The 20,691-nt window shown below is 55.0% G+C and overlaps 5 protein-coding genes across 5 annotated transcripts in view; 3 read left to right on the top strand and 2 right to left on the bottom strand.

Moving 5' to 3' along the window:
• Positions 1 to 544: 544 nt before the first annotated feature.
• Positions 545 to 3,615, top strand: MONBRDRAFT_9985 (uncharacterized protein; the record flags this gene model as incomplete). Its single annotated transcript, XM_001747725.1, has 3 exons — positions 545 to 2,930; positions 3,011 to 3,189; positions 3,325 to 3,615. The coding sequence occupies 3 exons, from the start codon at positions 545 to 547 to the stop codon at positions 3,613 to 3,615; spliced, it is 2,856 nt and encodes a 951-aa protein (XP_001747777.1).
• A 1,204-nt stretch (positions 3,616 to 4,819) lies between these two features.
• Positions 4,820 to 11,197, top strand: MONBRDRAFT_33342 (uncharacterized protein; the record flags this gene model as incomplete). Its single annotated transcript, XM_001747724.1, has 18 exons — positions 4,820 to 6,249; positions 6,412 to 6,766; positions 6,830 to 6,924; positions 7,054 to 7,174; positions 7,279 to 7,382; positions 7,507 to 7,627; positions 7,738 to 7,800; positions 7,901 to 7,958; positions 8,073 to 8,139; positions 8,375 to 8,515; positions 8,854 to 8,950; positions 9,442 to 9,510; positions 9,610 to 9,706; positions 9,790 to 9,866; positions 9,959 to 10,123; positions 10,207 to 10,504; positions 10,619 to 10,687; positions 10,815 to 11,197. The coding sequence occupies 18 exons, from the start codon at positions 4,820 to 4,822 to the stop codon at positions 11,195 to 11,197; spliced, it is 3,810 nt and encodes a 1,269-aa protein (XP_001747776.1).
• A 773-nt stretch (positions 11,198 to 11,970) lies between these two features.
• MONBRDRAFT_27278 (uncharacterized protein) lies at positions 11,971 to 15,059 on the bottom strand (the record flags this gene model as incomplete). The annotated part of the gene is made up of 14 exons (XM_001747637.1): positions 11,971 to 12,091; positions 12,351 to 12,413; positions 12,523 to 12,688; positions 12,936 to 13,056; positions 13,134 to 13,253; positions 13,350 to 13,472; positions 13,556 to 13,615; positions 13,723 to 13,806; positions 14,089 to 14,143; positions 14,294 to 14,379; positions 14,472 to 14,544; positions 14,598 to 14,659; positions 14,813 to 14,895; positions 15,002 to 15,059. The coding sequence occupies 14 exons, from the start codon at positions 15,057 to 15,059 to the stop codon at positions 11,971 to 11,973; spliced, it is 1,275 nt and encodes a 424-aa protein (XP_001747689.1).
• Positions 15,060 to 15,466: 407 nt separating this feature from the next.
• Positions 15,467 to 20,288, top strand: MONBRDRAFT_33341 (uncharacterized protein). Its single transcript, XM_001747723.1, has 17 exons — positions 15,467 to 15,522; positions 15,825 to 15,890; positions 16,002 to 16,091; positions 16,251 to 16,334; positions 16,436 to 16,519; positions 16,624 to 16,791; positions 16,882 to 16,965; positions 17,008 to 17,178; positions 17,272 to 17,358; positions 17,444 to 17,527; positions 17,652 to 17,735; positions 17,819 to 17,877; positions 17,958 to 18,088; positions 18,165 to 18,269; positions 18,386 to 18,883; positions 19,083 to 19,907; positions 19,993 to 20,288. The coding sequence occupies exons 2-17, from the start codon at positions 15,835 to 15,837 to the stop codon at positions 20,161 to 20,163; spliced, it is 2,781 nt and encodes a 926-aa protein (XP_001747775.1). The 5' UTR covers positions 15,467 to 15,522; positions 15,825 to 15,834; the 3' UTR covers positions 20,164 to 20,288.
• Positions 20,289 to 20,448: 160 nt separating this feature from the next.
• Positions 20,449 to 20,691, bottom strand: part of MONBRDRAFT_33340 (uncharacterized protein) — a gene marked incomplete at its 5' end in the record, with an annotated part of 2,333 nt that continues 2,090 nt past the window's right edge. The window contains one exon of the mRNA XM_001747636.1: positions 20,449 to 20,628. Coding sequence (XP_001747688.1) covers positions 20,609 to 20,628 — 20 coding nt within the window. The 3' untranslated portion in view covers positions 20,449 to 20,608. The remainder of the gene's footprint in view (positions 20,629 to 20,691) is intronic.

Genomic DNA, 20,691 nt, shown 5'->3' with positions numbered 1-20,691 from the left:
AAAAAGGCATGCAATTTGGCTCTGGTAACCGTTGGAACGGTCAAGTCACTTGTCTCAATGACCTTTTCTGCGAGCCCTTTTCCGTATCCTGGTGGCGCTGTACGTGTCTGGCCCCTGAACTGCAAAAGCATCAGCCTCTTCCGTTCTTTGGCGACTCCCCTCCACCTCATACACAAACCATTCTTTGAATGCCTTTGCAAAACGCTGGTCGTACTCGCAGCGGACTGTGTGGCTTGGGATCCAGACGGCAGCTGGGATGACCGAGCCTGCAGTGATACTCTTGATATCCTAGTGGAATACGAAGGCTGTGCGAACTCATGCCCCTCCCCTCCTTTGTTTTGCTCTGTATGCTATGCCATATCTTGCGCTTGTCTTGAGAAACTCATGTGCCCCGATGCGCAGGGGATTTAAACACGTATGGGTGCTTGAGTGGCTATTACCACGATAAATTCCTTGGGTGCGTCGCCGAGCCATGCACGCTGCGCACGTGTAGCAATGGTGCCTCCTGCGTCAATATCAACAACTACGCCGGTAAGTACGAAATATGCCTCGCGACACTTTGCAATGCACCCATGACACATTGCTCATCATCATTGTTTGGACCTCGCTCCGCCATGGCCAAGACTATCGCTGCGACAACTGTCCGCCCACCTTTACCGGCAAATCCTGCAACAACGATGTCGATGAGTGCACAGCCCTTGCGGAGCCATGCAGTGGCCATGGATCCTGTACCAACACGTGGGGTGGATATCAGTGCACTTGTGACCTGGGCTATACTGGCACAACCTGTGCCAACTCTTACTGTGACCAACACGCTTGTCAGAACGGGGCCACCTGTGTGCTCGCCTCCCAAGGGTACACCTGTACTTGCCCTGAAGATTACGTTGGAACCATGTGCGAGCAGCATGTAGCCACGACCACGACCACGACCACGACCACGGCACGCCACACCTCACCCACTTTGAGTTCAACCTCTGTTGTTTCTCCATCAGCCACGACGTTGACAACTGCCGCTCCTACTACGAGTGTTGCAGCCACAACCGTGCCTTCATCGTCGGTCGCAACCACATTTGGGGTAAGCACCACGGATTCCAGTCTGCCGACCACTGAGCCTATTGTAACCACAACGACGAGTACAACTACGACGAATCGGCCCACCGCAGCGCCGTGCGGTGCACCCTGTGCTGCATTGCGCTTTCAGCGTAGCAATGTAGATGATGTATCGGGTGGCGCCGGTGCTGTTGAGATGGTGGATATGAATGCCGACGGCCTTGTTGATATTCTCAGTGCTGCTGCCTTTGATGCCAGCATCTTGTGGTATGCGAATCTTGGCGGCCGCGCCGTCACACGTCCCCTCACAGTCTCCCAGTCTGCCCCGGGCGTGCTCGATGCTCGTGCCCTGTTCCGAACAGATCATGCCTGGCCAGATGTCGTCTCAGCCTCTCTCGTTACGGGCAACGTGGCACTCTATCCACGCCTCAATGCAACCACGTTTGGAGCGCCCACGGTCATCCAAAGTGGCATTCCCGGGGCCAGCAGCCTGACACCGGTAGATCTCAACGAAGACGGGCGTACAGACCTGGTCGTGACGGACTTTCAGAGTGGCAACATGACATGGTACTTGCGCCAGGAGTCTGGAGCACTCAGCGCCGTCGCACACTCATCTACCGGGCTTGGGCCTCTCGGAGCCGTCGAAGTCAAGCTGCTTTCAGACACTCGGATCCAACTGGTCCATTGCAACGTGTTAGATAGCAGCATTCAGCTTAGCCTCTTTGACAGCGCCAATTTCAGCGTGACCACAGAGAACTTGATCCAGGGGCACACGGGGGCTGCCGCCGTCGTTCGAGTGGGTGACGTCGATGGCGACGGGCTTCCCGATTTGGTAACGGGCAACTATGACAACAACAGCATCACCTGGTATCGCCAAGGGGCTGCACACCAGTTTGAAGATCCACGAGTGCTGGCGGAGTTGGTGTACGGTGTAATGGACCTGGACCTGGCGGATGTAGACGATGATGGCGATTTGGATGTGGTGAGCGCCAGCAACAACGCCAACACCGTGGCGGTGTTTCTGAATCTGGGCGGCACTGCCGGATTCACCGCCCCATTTCTCTTGGATACCAATGCCGAAGGCGTTGAAGGGGTGCGGTTTATGGACTTTGACAAGGACGGGAGCTTGGACGTTGTAGCGTCTTGTCGAGAGGCTGAAGTCATTGCCATTTACTGGAACCTGGCCCACGATAATGCCACGACATCCTCATCCTTTGCACCCAATGGGACGCTTCCGTATTGGATTGACCTAACGGTGACGACCAACGCGAGCATCAGCGCCGTGGAATTGCAAGCGCTCTTGCAGCAGCTATTGGTCGACCGCCTGCCTGATGGCGTCTCCCCGCGATCTGTCAGCGTCACTTTGATCGACGATGGCGACGGTCGTCGCCGTCGCTCGGAGGTTAACCAAGTGGAGCGAACTTTTGATCTGCGCTTTGCGCTTTATGACACTGTCAACGGCGCATACGTGTCCGCTGCCGATGCCCATGTTGACACAGCTACGCTGCTCACCGACCTGCGGCGCGCCATCTGGACAGTCAGCAACGGTGGGAAGGAACCTTGGTCTTCGAGCACGGTGCCATTTATGGCCACAGGCACCAATCCCGTTGGCAATGGCGGCGGCAGCGGCGAGAGCAGTGGGACGTCAAAGCAGGAGGTTGCACTCATTGCCGGCCTGGTGGCCGCCATGGTGTGCGGTGTGTTGTTAATTACTTTGGTCATCATCATGGTTCAGCGCAAGCGCGTGCAGCCGGCCCAACAGCCTGTCACGTCTCCAGGACTCGACTGGGGTGCTCGGCATGGCGATTCAAGCTTGTCAGGAAAGGGCATGTTGATTGACAACCCCATGTACAAGCTGAGCGCCTCATCCCGTTCGAGTGGTAAGCCTGTGTCGCATGTCTGTTTGGGGGGTTTTTTTTTTTTTTTTCTTTTTTGACCAAATTCTCCCTGGGGTGTGTAGAACCTCAGCTCTCAGCAGTTACCATCGCGCCCGACAATGGGTACCTGGAGCCCTTTGTTCACAACATTGGGAGTTATGCTGAGCCCATGGTGGCCGAGCAACCGCCCGAGTATAGCTATGCTGATGTTGAGGCCACAGCAACTGCAACAGCTCCGCGCGTGTATTATTCGGCTCCCGAGGTAAATTTCAAGCTATAACTTTGCAAACTCTAGAGTGGCAGCACAGTGCAACGCGGTCACAGGTCTAGCTTGTGTTTCAGTGCGAATCTTCAGGGCAGCGACAGTTCCACTCACTGACTTTGGTGCCGAGAATAGGACCCGACAACCATGGGTGAATACATGGTGCCGGGCGTGGATCAAGCCAATGATATGCCTCCGCTTATTACTAGTGACACGACCAAGACGGGTGCCTTGTACGCGTCGGCCAAACCATCCGGGTCTACCGTGGTGTCGCGAGCACGGCTGCCTGGTCGTCAGCAGCGACGTTCCTCACATCTGTACGGCGCAACCATGCACATGGATGCCGGCCAAGACTACGAGTTGCCTGGTACGACGCGTCTCATCGGTTGGCATGTGAAGGTGTTCAAAGCACGACGTGACGTGTAACTGTGTGATTTTGCTGATCTAGAACGAGCGGGAACACAGGGCGAGGATGCGTTGTACGAGTACACGGATGTGTCCGACGTTCCAGATGAATCGCTGGAGGAGCCAAATCATGGGAATCCAAGCTGGTTGCACCTTGGGCTCGGGCGAGCCGATGCCGAGCAAATGCTTGTCAGCGCGGTTGGTGGTGCTCGTCTTACCGTTTCATTTTCCTCGCTTGCTCGATCGGGCTTGGCGCTACCAGCAGCAGGTTTTCGTCTGTTCAAAAACAAAGATGCACTCACCACTTTGGGAAACGGTCGGGTACTCTTTGATTGTGCGTTAGGGCGCGACGGACGGTTTGTTTGTGGTGCGGGATAAGGGAGTTCAACAATGGGTCATCACCTTGGCCCATCGAGGGCATATTTCTCACCATTTGCTTCAGCAAGATGCAACGGTAGGTGCCAAGGTACCATGGGCGATTCAGAGAGCCCTGCTAGTGTGTCCGGCTCACAAGCCTATTTTGATGGTGTGTGGGCGCGATAGGGGTTTTCACTCAATGAGGCACCGCTGCCCGACACCCTGGCGACCCTGGAGCACGTGGTTGAGCACCTCAAGTATAAAAGCTCGACGTTGCCCTGCCACCTCGAACGCGCCTGTACTGCAGGTCCTGGTTTAAGTCAGGCCTGAGCTGGTCGATCAACTCGCGATGTGATATCAACTTTAGGGAATGCAATGGAGCACATTAGACACCATGGAGCAGTTTAGAGGCTGCTATTCGACAAGACATAAGCAAAAGTCTGATAGTTGACAGCAAGTTTGACACCATCATGTTTGCCTGCAGCCAGCCCAGCTGGCTTCTTTTCTCTTATTCTCGGCATCAGACCCCACACAGAGGCACAGCAACGATGCTCTCAAGAAACAGAGCCACAGAGCCACAGAGCCACAGAGCCACAGAGCCACAGAGCCACAGAGCCACAGAGCCACAGAGCCACAGAAGAACAAGCAGGTGGGCATGATACGAAAGACTCCGTATACTTTAGGGAGAGCCAACAATTGTGGGTGCGTGCAAGTGTGTGTGTGTGTGTGTGTGTGTGTGTGTGTGTGTGTGTGTGTGTGTGAAAATTTTTCATTTGTTTTTGTCATTTTTTGACATTCGACTCGCTCGTGGTTGTGCTGTCATCATCGTCGTCGTCGTCTTGTGGTGAGGGGCGGGCGGTGGCGGAGGATGGCGCCTTCATTCCATTTGGTCGCTGGGGCGTTGACTCTACTGCTGCTGTGCCTGGCCTTTGGCGCAGCAGGGGACAATGACTGTACGGCTAACACCCCCGTGCCAGGGTTTGTGAGCAGGTGCACGGCGGATCGCATTGACCCCAGCACGGGGGAGTGTCACTTGCCATGCTCTGCCACGGTCACGCACAACTACACCTGTGTTGATGGCGCTTGGGTGGGCGAGGACTGTACAGATGTCATTTGCACGCTCTGTGACTGTTCTGTGAGCTATCGACTCGATTGCGACGACCTGACTGGCCCCGTGCCCGAGGGTATTCCCGTACAAACCAAGTTCCTTTTTCTGAACTTTGATACGTCAGTCAGCACCCCAACGCCAAGTGCTCTACGGGCCTCAATACCGGCTTTGAGCAAACTCGAGCTGTCTTACCTCACTTTCAGCGAAGTCGAGCTGGACAACGTGGACAACTTGCCCTACCTACCCACACTTACACAATTCAAGTTGCTGGACGTACGGCTGGATGTAATCAACATGACCTTGATTCACGAGCGCTTCCCAAACCTAACCGCCTTCTATCAAGCGCCGCTCGTTGGCACGCTGGTGCTCGGTACGCGCACGACATGGCCTGTAAAAACTGTCGTGACGGCCGGCCTACCGCAAGGCGCGTTTGCCACCATCCGAGAGTTTGTGATCAGCCCGGTCAGCTCTAACAGCCTCCCTGCCAACTTTTGGCAAAACTCTTTCTTGACCGCCTCGGGCGAAAGTGCCTTGACCCGAATCGCCATCTTCTTGCGAGATACCCCGGTCAATCTAGACCAAGTGGCGCTGCCTAGCTGGTCAAGCATCACCGATCTCTATCTCTATGTCAGCGGTGATAACATACGCTACATGGGTGTCTTCTCCCTCATGCGTGCCGTCAACTGGCAAGGCGTCATGCAAGCATGGACTTCTGGTGTGCTGTCTGAGTCTGCCATCACCGTGACCACCGTTGGCGCATTCAGCTGCGCCTTTCCCGCGTCGAACGCGGTCGTCTTCACCGATGTCATGCTCAACTGCACCTGCGTTGACCCGCCCTACCAAGGGGCTTCCCACTGTCCATACGCCGCACCCCAGGTTTGTCCGGGTGGACAACCTCACAGTGTCACGCAAATTTGCGATGGCGTGCAAGACTGCCCTGACGGCAGTGACGAAGCCAGCTGTCAGGCCGTGGTGGATACCGCCCTGCTTTCGCCTGTCTTTGCCAATCTACCTTGCTATTCCCTCTCTCAGGTTCAACTGCGGCGAGGCACCGTGCGCATTCGCATCGACCCTTCCGTGCACACCGCATATGACCCAACGCAAGGGCGAAATTACTCGTGTCACGATGGCTTTGGCGTCGTGCGTGCCACTGGCGCTGTCGAAGGCATTCAATACACCTCAGTCTTTCGGTCCGTGCCCACCGTCACCTCACGAAAACGCATTTGCCCGCCCAACCTCGCTTCCTCGACAACAGTTGCCCGGTCTCACCACTCGACTTGATGCGTATCCCCTTCCCACGCCATGCCCCTTGTATGCCTTAAATTACCACCATATTGCTCGGCCTTGATCAGTGCCGTGCCTTTTGGAAATCGCCCCTTTGTGTTTGTACGCGTCTTCTTCCGCATGCCTGGCAGTGGAGCTGGCCTCAACTTTTCCGATCAGTACGGCATCCTTCGTGTCCTCAATGGTTCAATCTTGGGCGTTTCGGCCGAAGCATCAACTTCTGAGCCGGCTCCAACCACGGCCGAGGCTGAGGCCTTCCTGGCAAATTTTGATGCGTTGTGGGCTGACTCCGTATTTGATTCACGAGAGGACTTACAAGCAGCAACCACTGGCGCCACGAGCTTGAAACCTTTGACCAATGAAGCGCCCGCAATGGCTACCAACAGGGCCGATTCGGCGCAGGTCATCATCGTCTCGGTCGTCGTAAGCCTCTGCATGCTTGGGTTGGCACTTGGCGCAGCTTTGTTATGGCGCCGCCGCCAGCAGCGATTTGTCAGCTCACGGCAAGATCTCAAGGCCGATTGGCAAAGTCTTATGCTCTCCATGGAGCTTGATGACAATGCCGTCCGTCTGATCAACACGTATGTGGCTTGTGACAACATCCGTTGTTGTACATTAAATTTTGTTGCTGCAAGGTCACGCGTAGGTCATGGTTGGGCAGACCTCACATGCAGCTTGCACCGTCCTCGGGAACTGGTTGTCGTGTGCAGGGAGGACATCACCCTTGGCGGAGTGGTTGGGGCCGGGCACTTTGGTCGCGTGGTACAAGCTCAGTGGAGAAGACCGGGTGGCGTGACGACGAGCGTTGTCGTCAAGACCATCAACGACCTGGTATGCAAGACAATACCATCGTTGGAGCCAAGAAAGCGCAAGGCCAGGGCGATGACTCATGTTCGCCAGGTGCGCTGGTGCCGGTGCCGTGGTATGCCCCATAGGATATGCCTCGCTGGCGCGAAGAAATGCTCGCTGAGCTTTGTGCCTTGTTGCGCGTGGGTGAACATCCCCACATCACCACTTTCTTTGGGATTTTACCTACAGTGTTGGTCTTGCCCGGTCTCTGTCACGAGAACCCTGACACCCCGCCTGTCTCGCCGCGTAACCGACCATCAGCATGCTTTTTACCCACCATCACCCCTCTCACCTCTCGCGGCTCCTAACTCTAGTATCAATCAAAATTCGATGGCCTTGGTATTTGAATTTGCTCCACATGGTAGCTTGCGTCGCTATTTGACCCAGAATCGTGGGGATCTAGGCCGGGCCGTCATGACAGATGCTGCAGCGCAGGTATGCTGAAAACGAGAGACTGCACTTGCTCATCGGTCTTCTGTTTGCGCCTCATAAAAAGCTGGCGGCTCATGTTGCCATTTGTTTTTTTTTTCTCGTGTGTTCCATAGCTGGCCTCGGCCATGGTCTTCGTATCGCGACGAGGGCTTGTTCATCGTGATCTGGCCGCTCGTGTATGTCAGCACGATAAGCATGTGGCCCCAGCGGCTGGCCTGTGGGACAGGTCCTGGTCGTGGTGGCCACTCATGCATGTATTGGGTCCGACTCCTTTAGAATGTGCTGGTGTTTGCTGATACACCCCGGCTATATGTCAAGCTCTCGGATTTTGGCTGTGCGCGCCTTGCTCCTTTTAGGCCGATTGTTGACGTCTGCTTTTTTTTTATTTATCTCGTCTTTATCTGCCATTTCTCACACTTGCCGTCGCTCGCGGGCTTTGCTTTCACAGTGGCACGAGTCTTGAACATGTCACAAGACTACTATCGCAGCCTGCGCAATGAGGAACTGCCGCTCCGGTCTGTGTTTGCACACCGTGGAATTGGGAACAAAAAGAACAACAGAATATTTTTTTGTACGCCTCATCTTCAACGAGTATACGTTTAGGTGGATGGCCCCTGAAGCCGTGATGGCTCGACGATTTGGACCCAAAAGCGACGCTTGGTATGCGGCGCGCGTTGGTCTTTCAAGCGCACCAAATATCGCTGTACCCTTACACCTGTGTCATGTGTCATGTGTCTTGTGTTTTGGCAGGAGCTTTGGCGTTTTGCTGTTTGAGCTATTCAGCGGTGGGGATCTGCCGTACGCAGGTGTACCAGCAGCCGCGGTCATAGCATTCATTCGGAATGGTGGCCGCCTGACCATGCCAGACTCTTGCCCACCAGATGTTTGCCGGTTCGTATCGATCCATTGGTCTCAAGCAACATGTTTTCTTGGGCAGCCTTTTCGACTGACCACCCAACATCCTTGGTGGCGGGTGGTTTGCACGCAGTCTCTGTGAACGGCTTTGGAGCAGTGACCCCGAAGCGCGGCCGGACTTTGGGGTAGTGGAAAGCTCACTGCACGCTCTTAATTCCATCAACGACGAAACGGCACTCTAGGAAACCACGCCTTAGGAGCCGCCCTTCCGTTTTTATATGATTACGCTTTAGAGGGTTCACCCATAACAATTATTATGTTATCTGGCAAATTGTTTTTGGCACGCACATCATGTCAATCTGGATGTTGTTGAGGTACTTTGACGACTGCTACCCCTTGCCCGCCACACCATTCTCTCTTCTCAACCTCACTGGCATCGTTACCTCAACGTTGTTGAGAGACAGAGGCAAGGTGAGTGAGACAGACAGACCAGGCAGAGGCCTCGAGGGTCAACCCGAACCAGTGCGACAAGAACAAAATGAAAGCACACACACACACACACACACACACACACACACACACACACACACACACACACACACACACACACACACACACACACACACACACACACACACACACACACACACACACACACACACACACACACACACACACACACACACACGAGAGCACGTGGTTCTTCTGACATTTTGCTTGAAAAAAAAAAATGACGGACGACAGCGCGATGACGACAGCGGGAGCGGCGGTGTCGTTGGAGGCGGTTCAGGGGGAACGGGCTGCCAAATCCGAGAAGCAGCGGCTGCAAGATCAAATTCGCGGGCTTGAAGGATTGCTCAAAGTGCGTGTTGCATGTGGACAACAACACATGGCTGAACGTGGCGACCACAACCGCACGCATCATTGAGCTGACGCTGTGAATCTTGAATGCTGGAACGCAGGCCAACAAGCTGGAACTCCAGCGCGCCAACCGGCAATTTAAGGACATGATGCGCAAGCATGAGAAACAGGTGAGGCTTATTCTTCAAGGTTTCCTGGTCTCTGGGAGGCTTGCAGCCCCCCGGCACATTCCGCTGCACTTTTGATGACCCGCAGTGCACCATCTGCAGATGGAACACCTGCGCTTCCTCGTGGCCAATCGACTCAACGCACGCGAGGACAAGGGCTCCGCCCATGGCGCTTCTCAGCCCGATGCATCGCTACCAGGTGCACCGCTACCTTTGTGCGCCATTTCCGCCCTCGCTTTAACCATAGCTTGTTTTGACCCGTGGAATCGATCCCGTCTCCAGCTGACATTCACGAGCGAGCCGACTGGAACGAAGCTTTGAAGCCCATCGGTTACATCGAGTCATGTTTCAAACGCAAGGTAGGACAAGCACTTTTGGAAAGCGTCATACACCTTCGAAGATGTGCGCCCCTCTTTGCTGATGAAGCGGATGCCTTTCTCGCACCACCTAGAACGGAACCCCGCGGCAACCCAACCTCTGCCCCATGTCTCGGGCCAAACTCAGATTGCGCTGCTTCAATGACAATCATCCAGCATTGGAAGGGCTGCATCACTACTCCCATGTGTGGATCATCTTTCTTTTCCATCTCAATGACAACGTGGCCGTCAAGCCCAAGGTATTGTGTCCTGTCTTGAGCCTGTCCCGTCAGTCTCCATGCGTCTTGATCGAGGGCGACGTGGCTTGCCTGCTGCATGTTAGATTCGTCCTCCCAAAGCCGGTGGCTTGCGTGTTGGCGTCATGGCCACCCGATCGCCACATCGCCCCAACCCCATTGGTCTCAGCCTCTGCAAAGTGCATCGCATTGAAGGCGACACCATCATTCTGGCTGGCATTGATCTGGTCGATGGCACGCCCGTCCTCGATGTCAAGCCCTATCTGCCGTTTTTTGATCGCCCTGTCGACGAAGTGCGCATCGCTCCCTGGGTAACAGAGGCAAAACGCACGGAGCTGCAGGTTCAATACACCAGCGCTGCCGAGCAGCAACTTCAGGACGTCGGTACGCTCCGCTCCACCCCGCTGTGTCGTCGTTTTCCTTTCTTGACCTGCTCCCTCCCTTTGAATCTCGGCGTCCTGTCCTCGCTGACTTTGATGCGCCTGCGTGTGCCCCCAGCTCCGCACCTGCAGTACTTTGAATCAATTGACGAATACAAAGAGGCCGTAAGCAGCATCTTGGCCGCTGGTAGGTCTTTCTAGTTTGGGTTGGCTCGTCTTTGGTTCTTTGCCTCAGTTTTTCTTGTGTCCTTGCTTGTCATTCGCTTGTGAGTGTGATGTCTTATTTTTTTATGCCTCTGCTTGACTGTGAGCAGATCCTCGTAGCAATTATCGGCGCGAAAAGTGTGCAGATCGCGATTACGCATTCACCTTGGATGAGTCAGATGTTTGGGTACGCTTTTTGAACCCTGGTGAAGTCTTTGACGAGGCTGCGTTCAACGCCACCGCACCCTTGTCGGCTTCACGGCCCCGCAACGACGACACCCCGGCAGCCGCTGGGGGTCTCCCCGCAGACCCCGCGGCTGCTAACCCCGCTGTGGCTGGACACGACGGATCTTCCGATGAACAAGGCACCCATTATATCGCCCGCGCCGTAGTCTTGCGCATCAAGCGTTATGTCCCCAAGCGCGAGCGTATTGCTGGTCATCTGAGTGACATGCTCGACGAAAGCCTCCAGCTACCCGAACGCGACTGGTAATTTTTCGTCAAGGCAATTTCAGTGGACATGTACGCTCATGTTTGAGTCACTTCACCGGACAATGGTCCTAATTGGCGGGTGTTTGCGTGTACAAAATTGACATGTGGTATCGAATCGATCAATTTGTGCGATGGCAAGCTGAAATGTACAGGAGAAGCCATGCCACAAAATATCATGAGGCCTTTGCCCGTGTGGTCTCTCGGCCTTGCGCGCAGCGCCAAAAGGCTGAAAAGGCAACAATCAGGGTTGCCTCAGGCAATTTCCAGATGCAGTTCATCCTGGCTCTGCTTGAAGATGGCGCACACAAACGGGATAGTGGCATTGCGGACGTCCACGGCGTTGGCTTCAACAATTTTGTAATTGGGCTGACAACCCGCCACTGCCGCCACCGAGCCATCTATGACTCTATAAACACGCAACACACCACCCGAATCAGCAAGCTGAGGACAGATGCAGCCCCAAATCACGCTAGTCAATGACAGCTGCAACTCACTTGGTGATGGTAACAGGCATGGCCCCTGATAGTTCCAACCCCAAGGCCCGTTGCACATCGCCGTCGCCCATGTGCGGCGCCACTACCAATTGCAGATCCTTACAACGTAAGCTCTATTCTCGGCAACGCAGCAAGGCTGACGCAGATGGCCTGCCGTGGCTCTGGCATGCACGCACCTGTTCCGTATGGCATCTGCAAAATCATCTTGTAGCTTTTGGGTTGGGGTGGCGGCGGCTTGGGCTTGACGGGTGGTGCGGCGGCCATCGTTTGCACTCGCGGTCTAGCCCGAGGCGTCGGCTGTGCGGTGGCCGGGGAGGCTGATGCACTGCCCGGTGTACTGGTCGTGGTTGCTCGCGGACGGGGCTTCGGACGGGGCTTGGGAGCCGGCGTGGGTGTAGAAGCTGGTGATGCCTCAGGTATTGTTTCGTGCTGATGGACAGCAGAAATCTCAGAGGGCTCCTCGCTTGCAGAGGGTGCGGGCCGAGTGCGACTGCGCAGGCGGCACAGCGGCATGGGGCGGTCATGGCGTGATGAGGTGGGATGAGGCATTCAGAACATCAGATGGAATTGTTTCTGTATCGTCTTTGCCCGAACAGCGTCGGGTGCCGCAGGCAATGCTGCTGAACACCATGCATTCCGCACGCAAGAAAGCAGACTCACCGAGGGGGCTTGGCAGGTTGATTTGGGGCATTGAGTGCATCACTTCCTGCCGCTTGACTAGCACTAGCACGCACACACGCACACATGCACACATGCACAGAGTAGAGAGGTATTCGCAAGTTAGTGAGCACGTCCAGGCCACGGCGGGTGTAACAATCAGCCTTGGACGCACTTGGACGGCGGCATTGGGACGGCTCCCGATGGTGGTGGCGGTGCTTTGCGTGTGACTTGCGGAGACGAGACTAGGGCGGGACGGGGAGAGGAGGCTTGTCCAGTGAGGGAAGCTTTGTCCTGTGCACATTGACACGGCTTTAAGGATCGATAGCACAGGACCATATCTGATGGCCACGTACAAGGCGAGACAGTGGCTGGGGGTGCAGGCACTGGTTTGTTGGGTGGCGCAGATCCATTGCTCGCGTTGCCATGATGAGAGGTACTCCGTACGGGGCCAGCATTGGCAGCAACGTCAGCCGGTGATTGCATGGACACCTGGAGAGTGAGAGAGCGAGAGAGAGACACAGGGAGAGACAGAGAGAGAGACAGAGAGACAGAGAGACAGAGAGACAGATCATGAGCGGCGCGGACCAGGCTCAAGGGATGCAATGGCAAAACTAAGCCCGGCCAAGGTGTTGCGCAGGATGCAGAGACGAACGGTAAAATTAGCGCTGCTGTTGCTCTTGCCAAAAAACTTTTTCTTATTTTGCTTCTATGGTATCGGCAATGAAGTGACGACGCGAACAGCTCGCTACCAGCAGATGACAATGCAGCAAATTTATGCTCAACCTGAAGTTGCTCGCGTTCGGTGGCTTCCTTCAACAACATCTCAGCATCGGTGACTGAGGCGGCAAATTGTTGCTCGACATCTTCTACCTCAGCCATACGATCGGCAATCATGCTCGAGTCCTTGACGGCAGTCACAAGTAGGCGGTCAGTGATGCAAGCAAGGTATTGGGCACGCGGCTTCCTGAGCAGAGCAAGCTGCGTCGGTCTAGAACGCACCTTTTGGAGCGCTTCGCGCAGCAGTTCAAAGTCTGGGGCAAGAGAGGTGAGAATCTCGACGCTCTGATTGAGGTGTTGTAGATAGGTTTCGAACGTCTCCATCAAAATCTCCGCCATCATGATCTGACAGGTCGTCGACAGGCAGGCTTGGTCAGATGAGGCGACGGAGTTGAGTGGTGACATGTTTGATGAATGCAAGGACCGACCTCTCGGCGCTCGCGAACTTGCATCGCATTCTTTGCATAGCGGCAAGCTGCCAGCGCCGTCTGCGCGGAGCAAAGGTTGTCGGTGCCACCCGCGATGAGTAGGTGCTGATTGGTCGCGGGGAGTGAGCAAGCAATGCGGGCTCTGAAGGTGAGTGTCAGGGTTCTACCTGCTGCTCTTGGAGATAGATGGTAGCGCCGGTTTTGGTGAGCTGTGCATCCTCATCGTGGAGTCGGCGATTCTTCTTGTCATTCTAGTTGACCAAGATGTGGAGTCAGTTGAAAGTACCGGACGTGAGGCTTTGACGGTGCGATGTGAAACGCATATGTCCGGTCGCTGAGTGCGGGAGCTTGACCTTGCTACGGGCGCCTTCGACAGTCGCCACGAGCTTGTCGAAGGTCGTGTTCATGTCGTTCGGGCTGACACCGCCAATGCAAGTTTGGACACGTTCCTGCGCGTGGTGTTGGTGATGAGACTGACTGTGGCCTACGGGCGGTGATGATTGGTGTGCAAGCTGCAAGCTGGTTTGGCATACATCGAACAGAAGCTTAATTTTGTCGTTGAAGCCGCGGCGAAGCGTCACCATTTCACTATAGTGTAGGCACGAGTCCCGTTGACGGCGTTAGCAAGTGGGGTGGCGCGTGCAGCACAATACGTGACCAAAGCGCAAGCACAGGGTGCCTGCATCTGGCGGCTGGGTCTGGGCCAGCAGAGAGCAGGTCATTCAGCAGTCAACGCACTTGGTCATGAGGGAGAAGGCTTGCATGGCATCGGATACGGGGTGATCTTCCCGCACACGCATCAGGGCATCGGACATGCCTTGCAGCTGAGGCAAGCGTTGCAAAGCACGAGGTGAGCTTTTTTGGGCCAGGATTGGCACCAGGCTGCGGCCCCTGTCTAGTTTTTAACTCGACTGACCGTCTCCTGTTGCGACACCAGTTCCTTTGTCACTGGCCTGGAGGGCAGAATCATAGGCTGGATGAGGCTCTGTCTAGCAAGCACAAGATTCGGCTCAAGGCAGTGGATAGATTGTCATGGACTTACAATTGCATGCACTTGAAGGTGTGGGCGACCTGCTTGCAGCAGCGATGCTGCTGGTGCAAAGCCTGTGTCACACAAAGAAGGATGTTTGAGCCAAGGAGGGGCGATGCACACACACACACACACACACACACGATGTTGCGAGAAAGGGAATCGCAATGTGTCACTTTGAGGTGGTGAGAGCACCAGAACAGGCTGAGGCGGGAGACGCAGCGGACCTCTTGTTCAAGCAGCATGGCTTGGCGCAAGGGACTGCTACTGTGATACAAGTCACTCGAGTCACTTGGATTGGGATCGACACCTAGCGAACCATGGTGAGCGCACATCAACAAAAGCCCCCTTGAAGGAAAGGCCGTGCGGCAAACAGGAGCGGTGGCCCGAGCGCCCCGCAGTGTGCGTCAACTCACCTTCATGGAGACGGTTGCGCAGGACGTCCAGCAGCGCTTGCTCCTCCGTCAGCGCCATCCTGCCAAAACCTACACAACGCCCACACAACCGCCACTCCCCGCACTCATCCAGAACCAAACAACCCGCTGTCCACGATGAACCAGGCCAGGGAACCCCGAGCTCCTCGAGCAGGGAACAGGCGGCGCGCAGCAGCTGAACGAACAGGAAGAAAAAAAAATAAACAATGTAAAACTTTAAATCACAACAAGCCATAACATTATGAATTTTTTTTGTGAATTTTTTTTTTACGTCCGAATGGTGGAAAACGTATTCGTACACCACCTACATGACATTGTAATAAAAATTCACATCGGATTTAACGTTTTAAATGAGGATTCAAACTTTTAAAAAACGGAAAAAAGAAGAAAGCAAGGGGTTCAGTGTAAAGTGTAAGCTAAATCACAGTATCGTAGCAGTTTGCCAGTGAATGAGCTGGCGTCGCGCGCAAAAAGAGAGAGAGAGAGAGAGACGGACGGACCGAGTGAGTGTGTGTGTCGGAAGGGCAGCGCTCGATGGGGGCGCTGGGGGCGCTTTGCGTTTGTGTGGAGTCTGATGGGGTGGCAGGGAGGGGGTAGGGGATAAGAGGGGTCGTTGTTGCATTTCAATGATCTCTTGGTTGTTTTACTGTTGGCCTGCATTTGGGTTGCTCGGTGACTTGGTGTCGCTGGTTGTGGATGATGTCGCGTGATGGGTTGCCGCACGCCCTGCTGCGTTCCATGACTCTGAAAGGGACGTGACGCTTTGGTTTTCTAACGGCAGTCTGCCTCGTCGTTGATTCATTAGCTCGCTCATCATGGCTTGGCGCGATGACCTCAAGCTGGCCATCTCCAAGGGATCCTTCTGGAAATCGTATGTCAATCCCGTGCCACACGAGTGGCGCTCCATCTCGCCTCTTGTTCGCGCCCACCCCCGAAACCGCGTGATCACGAGCTGGATAACGTTCAACGCCACTGCTGCTAGCCTGAGCTTGGCCAAAGGTGACATCACGGATAATGATTTGGATGAAGTGATCGCCGCCCTGACCGACCTTCCCAATCTCGAGACGATAAAGTGCGATGACGTCCTCACCCCTCCAACCCCCCCACACACACACACACACACCTCTGTTCATATGTACCCACTTGCTTTGATTGATCGACGACCTATTGAACTTGCATCTCGATCCCATGCACCTTGATATGCTTGCCACCCCGCGCTGCTGCCCTCCAGTTTGTCTCGCAATAAGATCGGCGCTGAGGGCATCAAGAAGCTGCTCGATGCTGCAAAGAACCTGGTCAAAGTCAAGTCACTCGAGTAAGCAATCCCTTTTTCTTGTCTGCTGGGTTCTGCTGGCCCCACAGGACTTGCACCCACCCAAGCAGCTCATTTCTTGAACCCTTGCTTGCTTGCAATAGCCTCCGCTCCAATGTCCTTGACAACTCTGCCCTCAAAATGCTGGCCCTCTTACTACCCCAGCTTCCAGACCTGCAAGTGCTGCAGTACGTGCTTAGACGCCATACAGTACCGCTAACGCCCCATATTCTGCTTGATTGCCCTATGAACCCCCCTCTGACCATATTTGCTCTGGTCCCAAATCTTTCAGCATTGGCAGCAACACCGTCGGTGACCCCGGCGCATCCGCCATTGCTGGAAGCTTGGCTGAATGCAAGAAGCTACACACCCTCACCCTAGGCAGCAACGGTGTCGGCAATATTGGCATGAAGGATCTGGCCGATGCCTTTGCCAAAATGCCTCAGCTTCGCATTGTCAAGTAAGCTTTAGCCCCGCAGGGGCCATGCCCTCCCGGTTATCCTTCAGAAAGTACCACCGCCCCGAATAAACACGCCCGACTCTTTCCTAGACTTTGGGGCAATCGCATCGAGGACAATGGCATCAAAGCCCTTGGTGCAGCCATGAAGACCATGTCGGGTCTCGAATCCATCGAGTATGTCATTGATCTCGCCATGTTGTTGGCACTGTCAGCCAGGATGAAGCCCAAGCTTTTCATGTTGGGCGCTGGCCACTCATACGTGCAAACCGGCGTTTTGTTGGGGAACCGGGCATCACCACTTAGTTTGGACAGCAACAAAATCACAGACGAGGGCGCTGCTTACCTAGCCCAAGGCCTGGTGGGCACACCCAAGCTGCAGTTTCTTGAGTGCGTCGACTCCGCCTTGTCGCTGCGATGTGTGGTCCAACCAGCGCAAAACAATAACTGACCTCTTTGCATGCATGGGACAATCGGGTGTAGTCTGAACAACAATTTGCTGACAGATGCAGGTGTGGAGGCTTTGGCTCAGGCCCTACCGACTGTGGCGGCCTCCCTTCAAACCTTTGAGTACGTGTGGCCGCTGCCCCGCCTTTAGAGCGTCGGGCTGAGCCTGTCACCGTTCATGATATGGATGGCCGTGTCGATCTTGCAGCGTATCAAAGAACAAAGTCAAGGACAAGGCCGTGTTGGCCGTTGCAAACGTCCTTCCCCAGCTCAAGGCCCTCAAAACGCTCGAGTGCGTCACGACTTGCGGTCCATCCTCATCCCATCCGCCCTTACCGCTGCATATCATTGAACTCATCTTCGAAACGCACTGCCGTCTTGCCCGTGTGGGGATCAATTGTCTTTGCTGGTGTCAGAATCAAGGCCAAGAAGCTTGAAGTGCCGACTTTGCGAGCCGTGGCTGTGGGCTTGGCTCAGACACCGCCCATGGAAGCCGTCGAGTGAGTCACTCAACCCTTGCTTTTGACCCTGCCCCTCACTATTAATGGCTATTCTCACGCCGTCACGGCTGGCCTGATTCAAGAATTTCAACCTTAACCAAAGAAACAAGTGTACAGCTGGTGCACCTCATTGGCAAACATGGTGGGTGCGCTGTTGCTGAGGCAGCGCTGGCATTGAATTTTGGCTCACGCCGGTAATGATGCCTGACTTGCTTGTTCCAGCGCACCTCACGGCTGAGGCGGAGTCCAAGTTTTTGCTGGCTTGCTTGCGCGGTGACCCCGTTGACATTGCGACTCAACTCCGCGCGGAGAAGGTCGACCAAGAAGCCGCGACCTCATTGCGGGATCAGCAGGTACGATACGGTATCTGCGCGAGGGCTATCCGCCTTTCCTGTCGAGCCGAGGTAACCTTTACATCGTGATCCACAGTTGGGCTTCTCGGTCCTGCACTGGTTGTGTGTCAACGGCAACCTCAAGGCACTCAAAGCCGTTACGCAAAACTTTGATTTGCTTCCTCTGTGCAACCTCGAAGTGGTATGTGCTGGTCAGCCTCGACTCAACCTTTTTTTTTTTTTTTTTTTTTTTTTTTTTTTTTTTTTTTTTTTTTTTTTTTTTTTTTTTGGCTTATCATGGGGGTGCTCTTGCTTTAGCGCGGGTTCAAGCCCATGCAGATTGCAACACTGCTCGAGCACCAAGAGGTCGTGGCCCAGCTGCAAAAAATGGGCGACGCCAATGCCTCGCCGCAGGCAGGTAGTGCAGATGGAGCTGTCAACCCCGGCCCGAGCACAAATGCCAGCACAGGGACGCCGCAAGCCGCGGCCGGCATGGCCAACAGCAGCGGCGCGAGCTTGGGCATGGAATCGCCAATGTCAAATGCTATGGGAGCTGGCGCTGGCATGGGTGCCGTGGGCATGTCAAACAACAATGCCGCCGGCATGATGGGGAGTGGCATGAACCATATGGGCGGTATGAATCCCATGGGCGGTATGATGGGTACCATGGGCGGCATGGGTGGGATGAACATGATGGGTGGCCAAGGTGGCATGGGCGGTATGGGCAACATGGGCGGCATGGGCGGCATGGGCGGCATGAACATGATGGGTGGTCAAGGTGGCATGATGCCCATGATGGGCTCTGATGGCAATGCGGTAAGAAGCTGGCTGGGAAAGGATATTAGGCGCTTCGTTCTTTGTCCAGTCGCATCGAAGATGATACGTCGACTCGGGACTGTTTTTGGATTTAATTTGTGCTCATTTCTGCTGGACCGGCTCTACTTTTTTTTTTTTTTTTTTTTTTTTCTTTTTTGCCTTTTATGCTTTGCACGTGGCATACCCTGCCACATGACAGCAATTCACGCAAACGCTGCAGGCGGCTTACCAAATGGAGATGCAAAACGGCCATCAGTTGCGTCAGCAGCTGGCATTTGTGCAGCAGAATGCGGCTCGCGATCGAGAGCAGTTGAGTAACCAGCTCGAGCAGATGCGTCGCATGCACAACGATGAGTTGGAACGGGAGCGGCGTCAGCGCAACGAGGCCATGGATCGACAGGCAGAGCTCATGAATCAGGTCAGCACGCTGCAAAGCGACTTTATGGCCAAGCTCGGGGGTATGCAGCGTGACATGCTTGAGCAACAACAGCGACAAACCGAAGCACTGGCTGCGCTGCGCGACGAGCGAGACCAGTTCAAGGCCAAGACGGTGCAATTGGAGACGCAGTTGATCAGCGAGCAACGGATGCGACGGGCTACCATGTCAGCAGCCAACAAGCCGACAAGCAAGGACGAGGTGCGCAAGGAGCTCATGGAGCTGACCGATCAGGTTGCAGATCTGCAGGAGAAGTACGACGAGACGGTGGAGCTGACACAAAAGCTGTGGGATCAGCTCCAACTGGCCTTGGTGACGGGCGCGGCCATGCGGCCCTTGGACCCTAGCTTGGTGCCGGCGGGAACCCGGGATTTGCTGCGCAAGTTCTACCAACCCGTGGTCAGCGTGCCCGTGGCACGACGGATCGAAGACACGCCGCTGTGCGACGATCGCCACATGTATGAAGTGGTCGTGACCGTAGGATTGGATATGTGGGCCGTCAAGCGACGTTGCGGCCAACTGTGCCAGGCTTGTGCAGCGTTGGCCGCCCGCGTGCCAGGCATTGGTCAGCTTGAATTTCCCCCAAAGGTGTGTAGCTCGACGTGGCTATCGTTGGCTGTGAGCGTGACAACTTCTCACAAGTTGAGCCTTTCTTGTGTTTACCGCTGTTTAGGTCACGGTGACGGCCGAGGACGAGGAGTTTCGAGTGGTGGAGGAGCGGCGACTCAAGCTGCAGCTGTTGCTGGCAGGGGTCCTGCGCCTCCTGCAGGCCAACGGACAGACGTTTTTGGACAAGCTGTCTTTGATCAAGGTTCTTCCCATTCTAAGCGACACACAAATGTAGAGTGTCTGTGTCTATGCTTCTGGACAACTTTTAATGCCCAGCGGTCAACCTACGCATCTTCAAAATTGAAGCAAGTGCCTTGGCAGCACGTTTCTCTTTCTGGCATTGGTGCTGCCGGCCCACAGAATATGCCATCGTGTCACTGTTATTGATTTCATCACCAGTAGCCTTCCACCTTTTGACGCACCTTGGCTGAGCACGCACTTGCAACACCAAACACTCACCACAGTCACTACACACACGGAACATGTACAGATACAACGGCGGGGTAGACAGACCAACAAGACAGGAGAAGCGGGCAGGCCCGCAGGTAGGCAAGCAGCGGCTTTATCTTGATGAACACGCGCGCAAAGGGATGAGTAGCCCAAAGGACCAACACGTGTCAAAGCGGGGTCCGAGAGCTTGCTGCCATGATGGGACCGGTCTCGTGGGTCAACAGGATACTTCAGTGAGCACCGGTACGGCCTATGGCAGAACAGGGGGGGGGGGGGGGGGGGGGGGGGGGGGAAAAAAAAAAATAAAAAAAAT

This window comes from Monosiga brevicollis, genomic scaffold (genome assembly GCF_000002865.3).
Source record: "Monosiga brevicollis MX1 MONBRscaffold_18 genomic scaffold, whole genome shotgun sequence".
NCBI lineage: Eukaryota > Choanoflagellata > Craspedida > Salpingoecidae > Monosiga > Monosiga brevicollis.
Note: the sequence above shows the minus strand (reverse complement) of the source record. Positions and strands in the feature narration are given on the sequence as shown.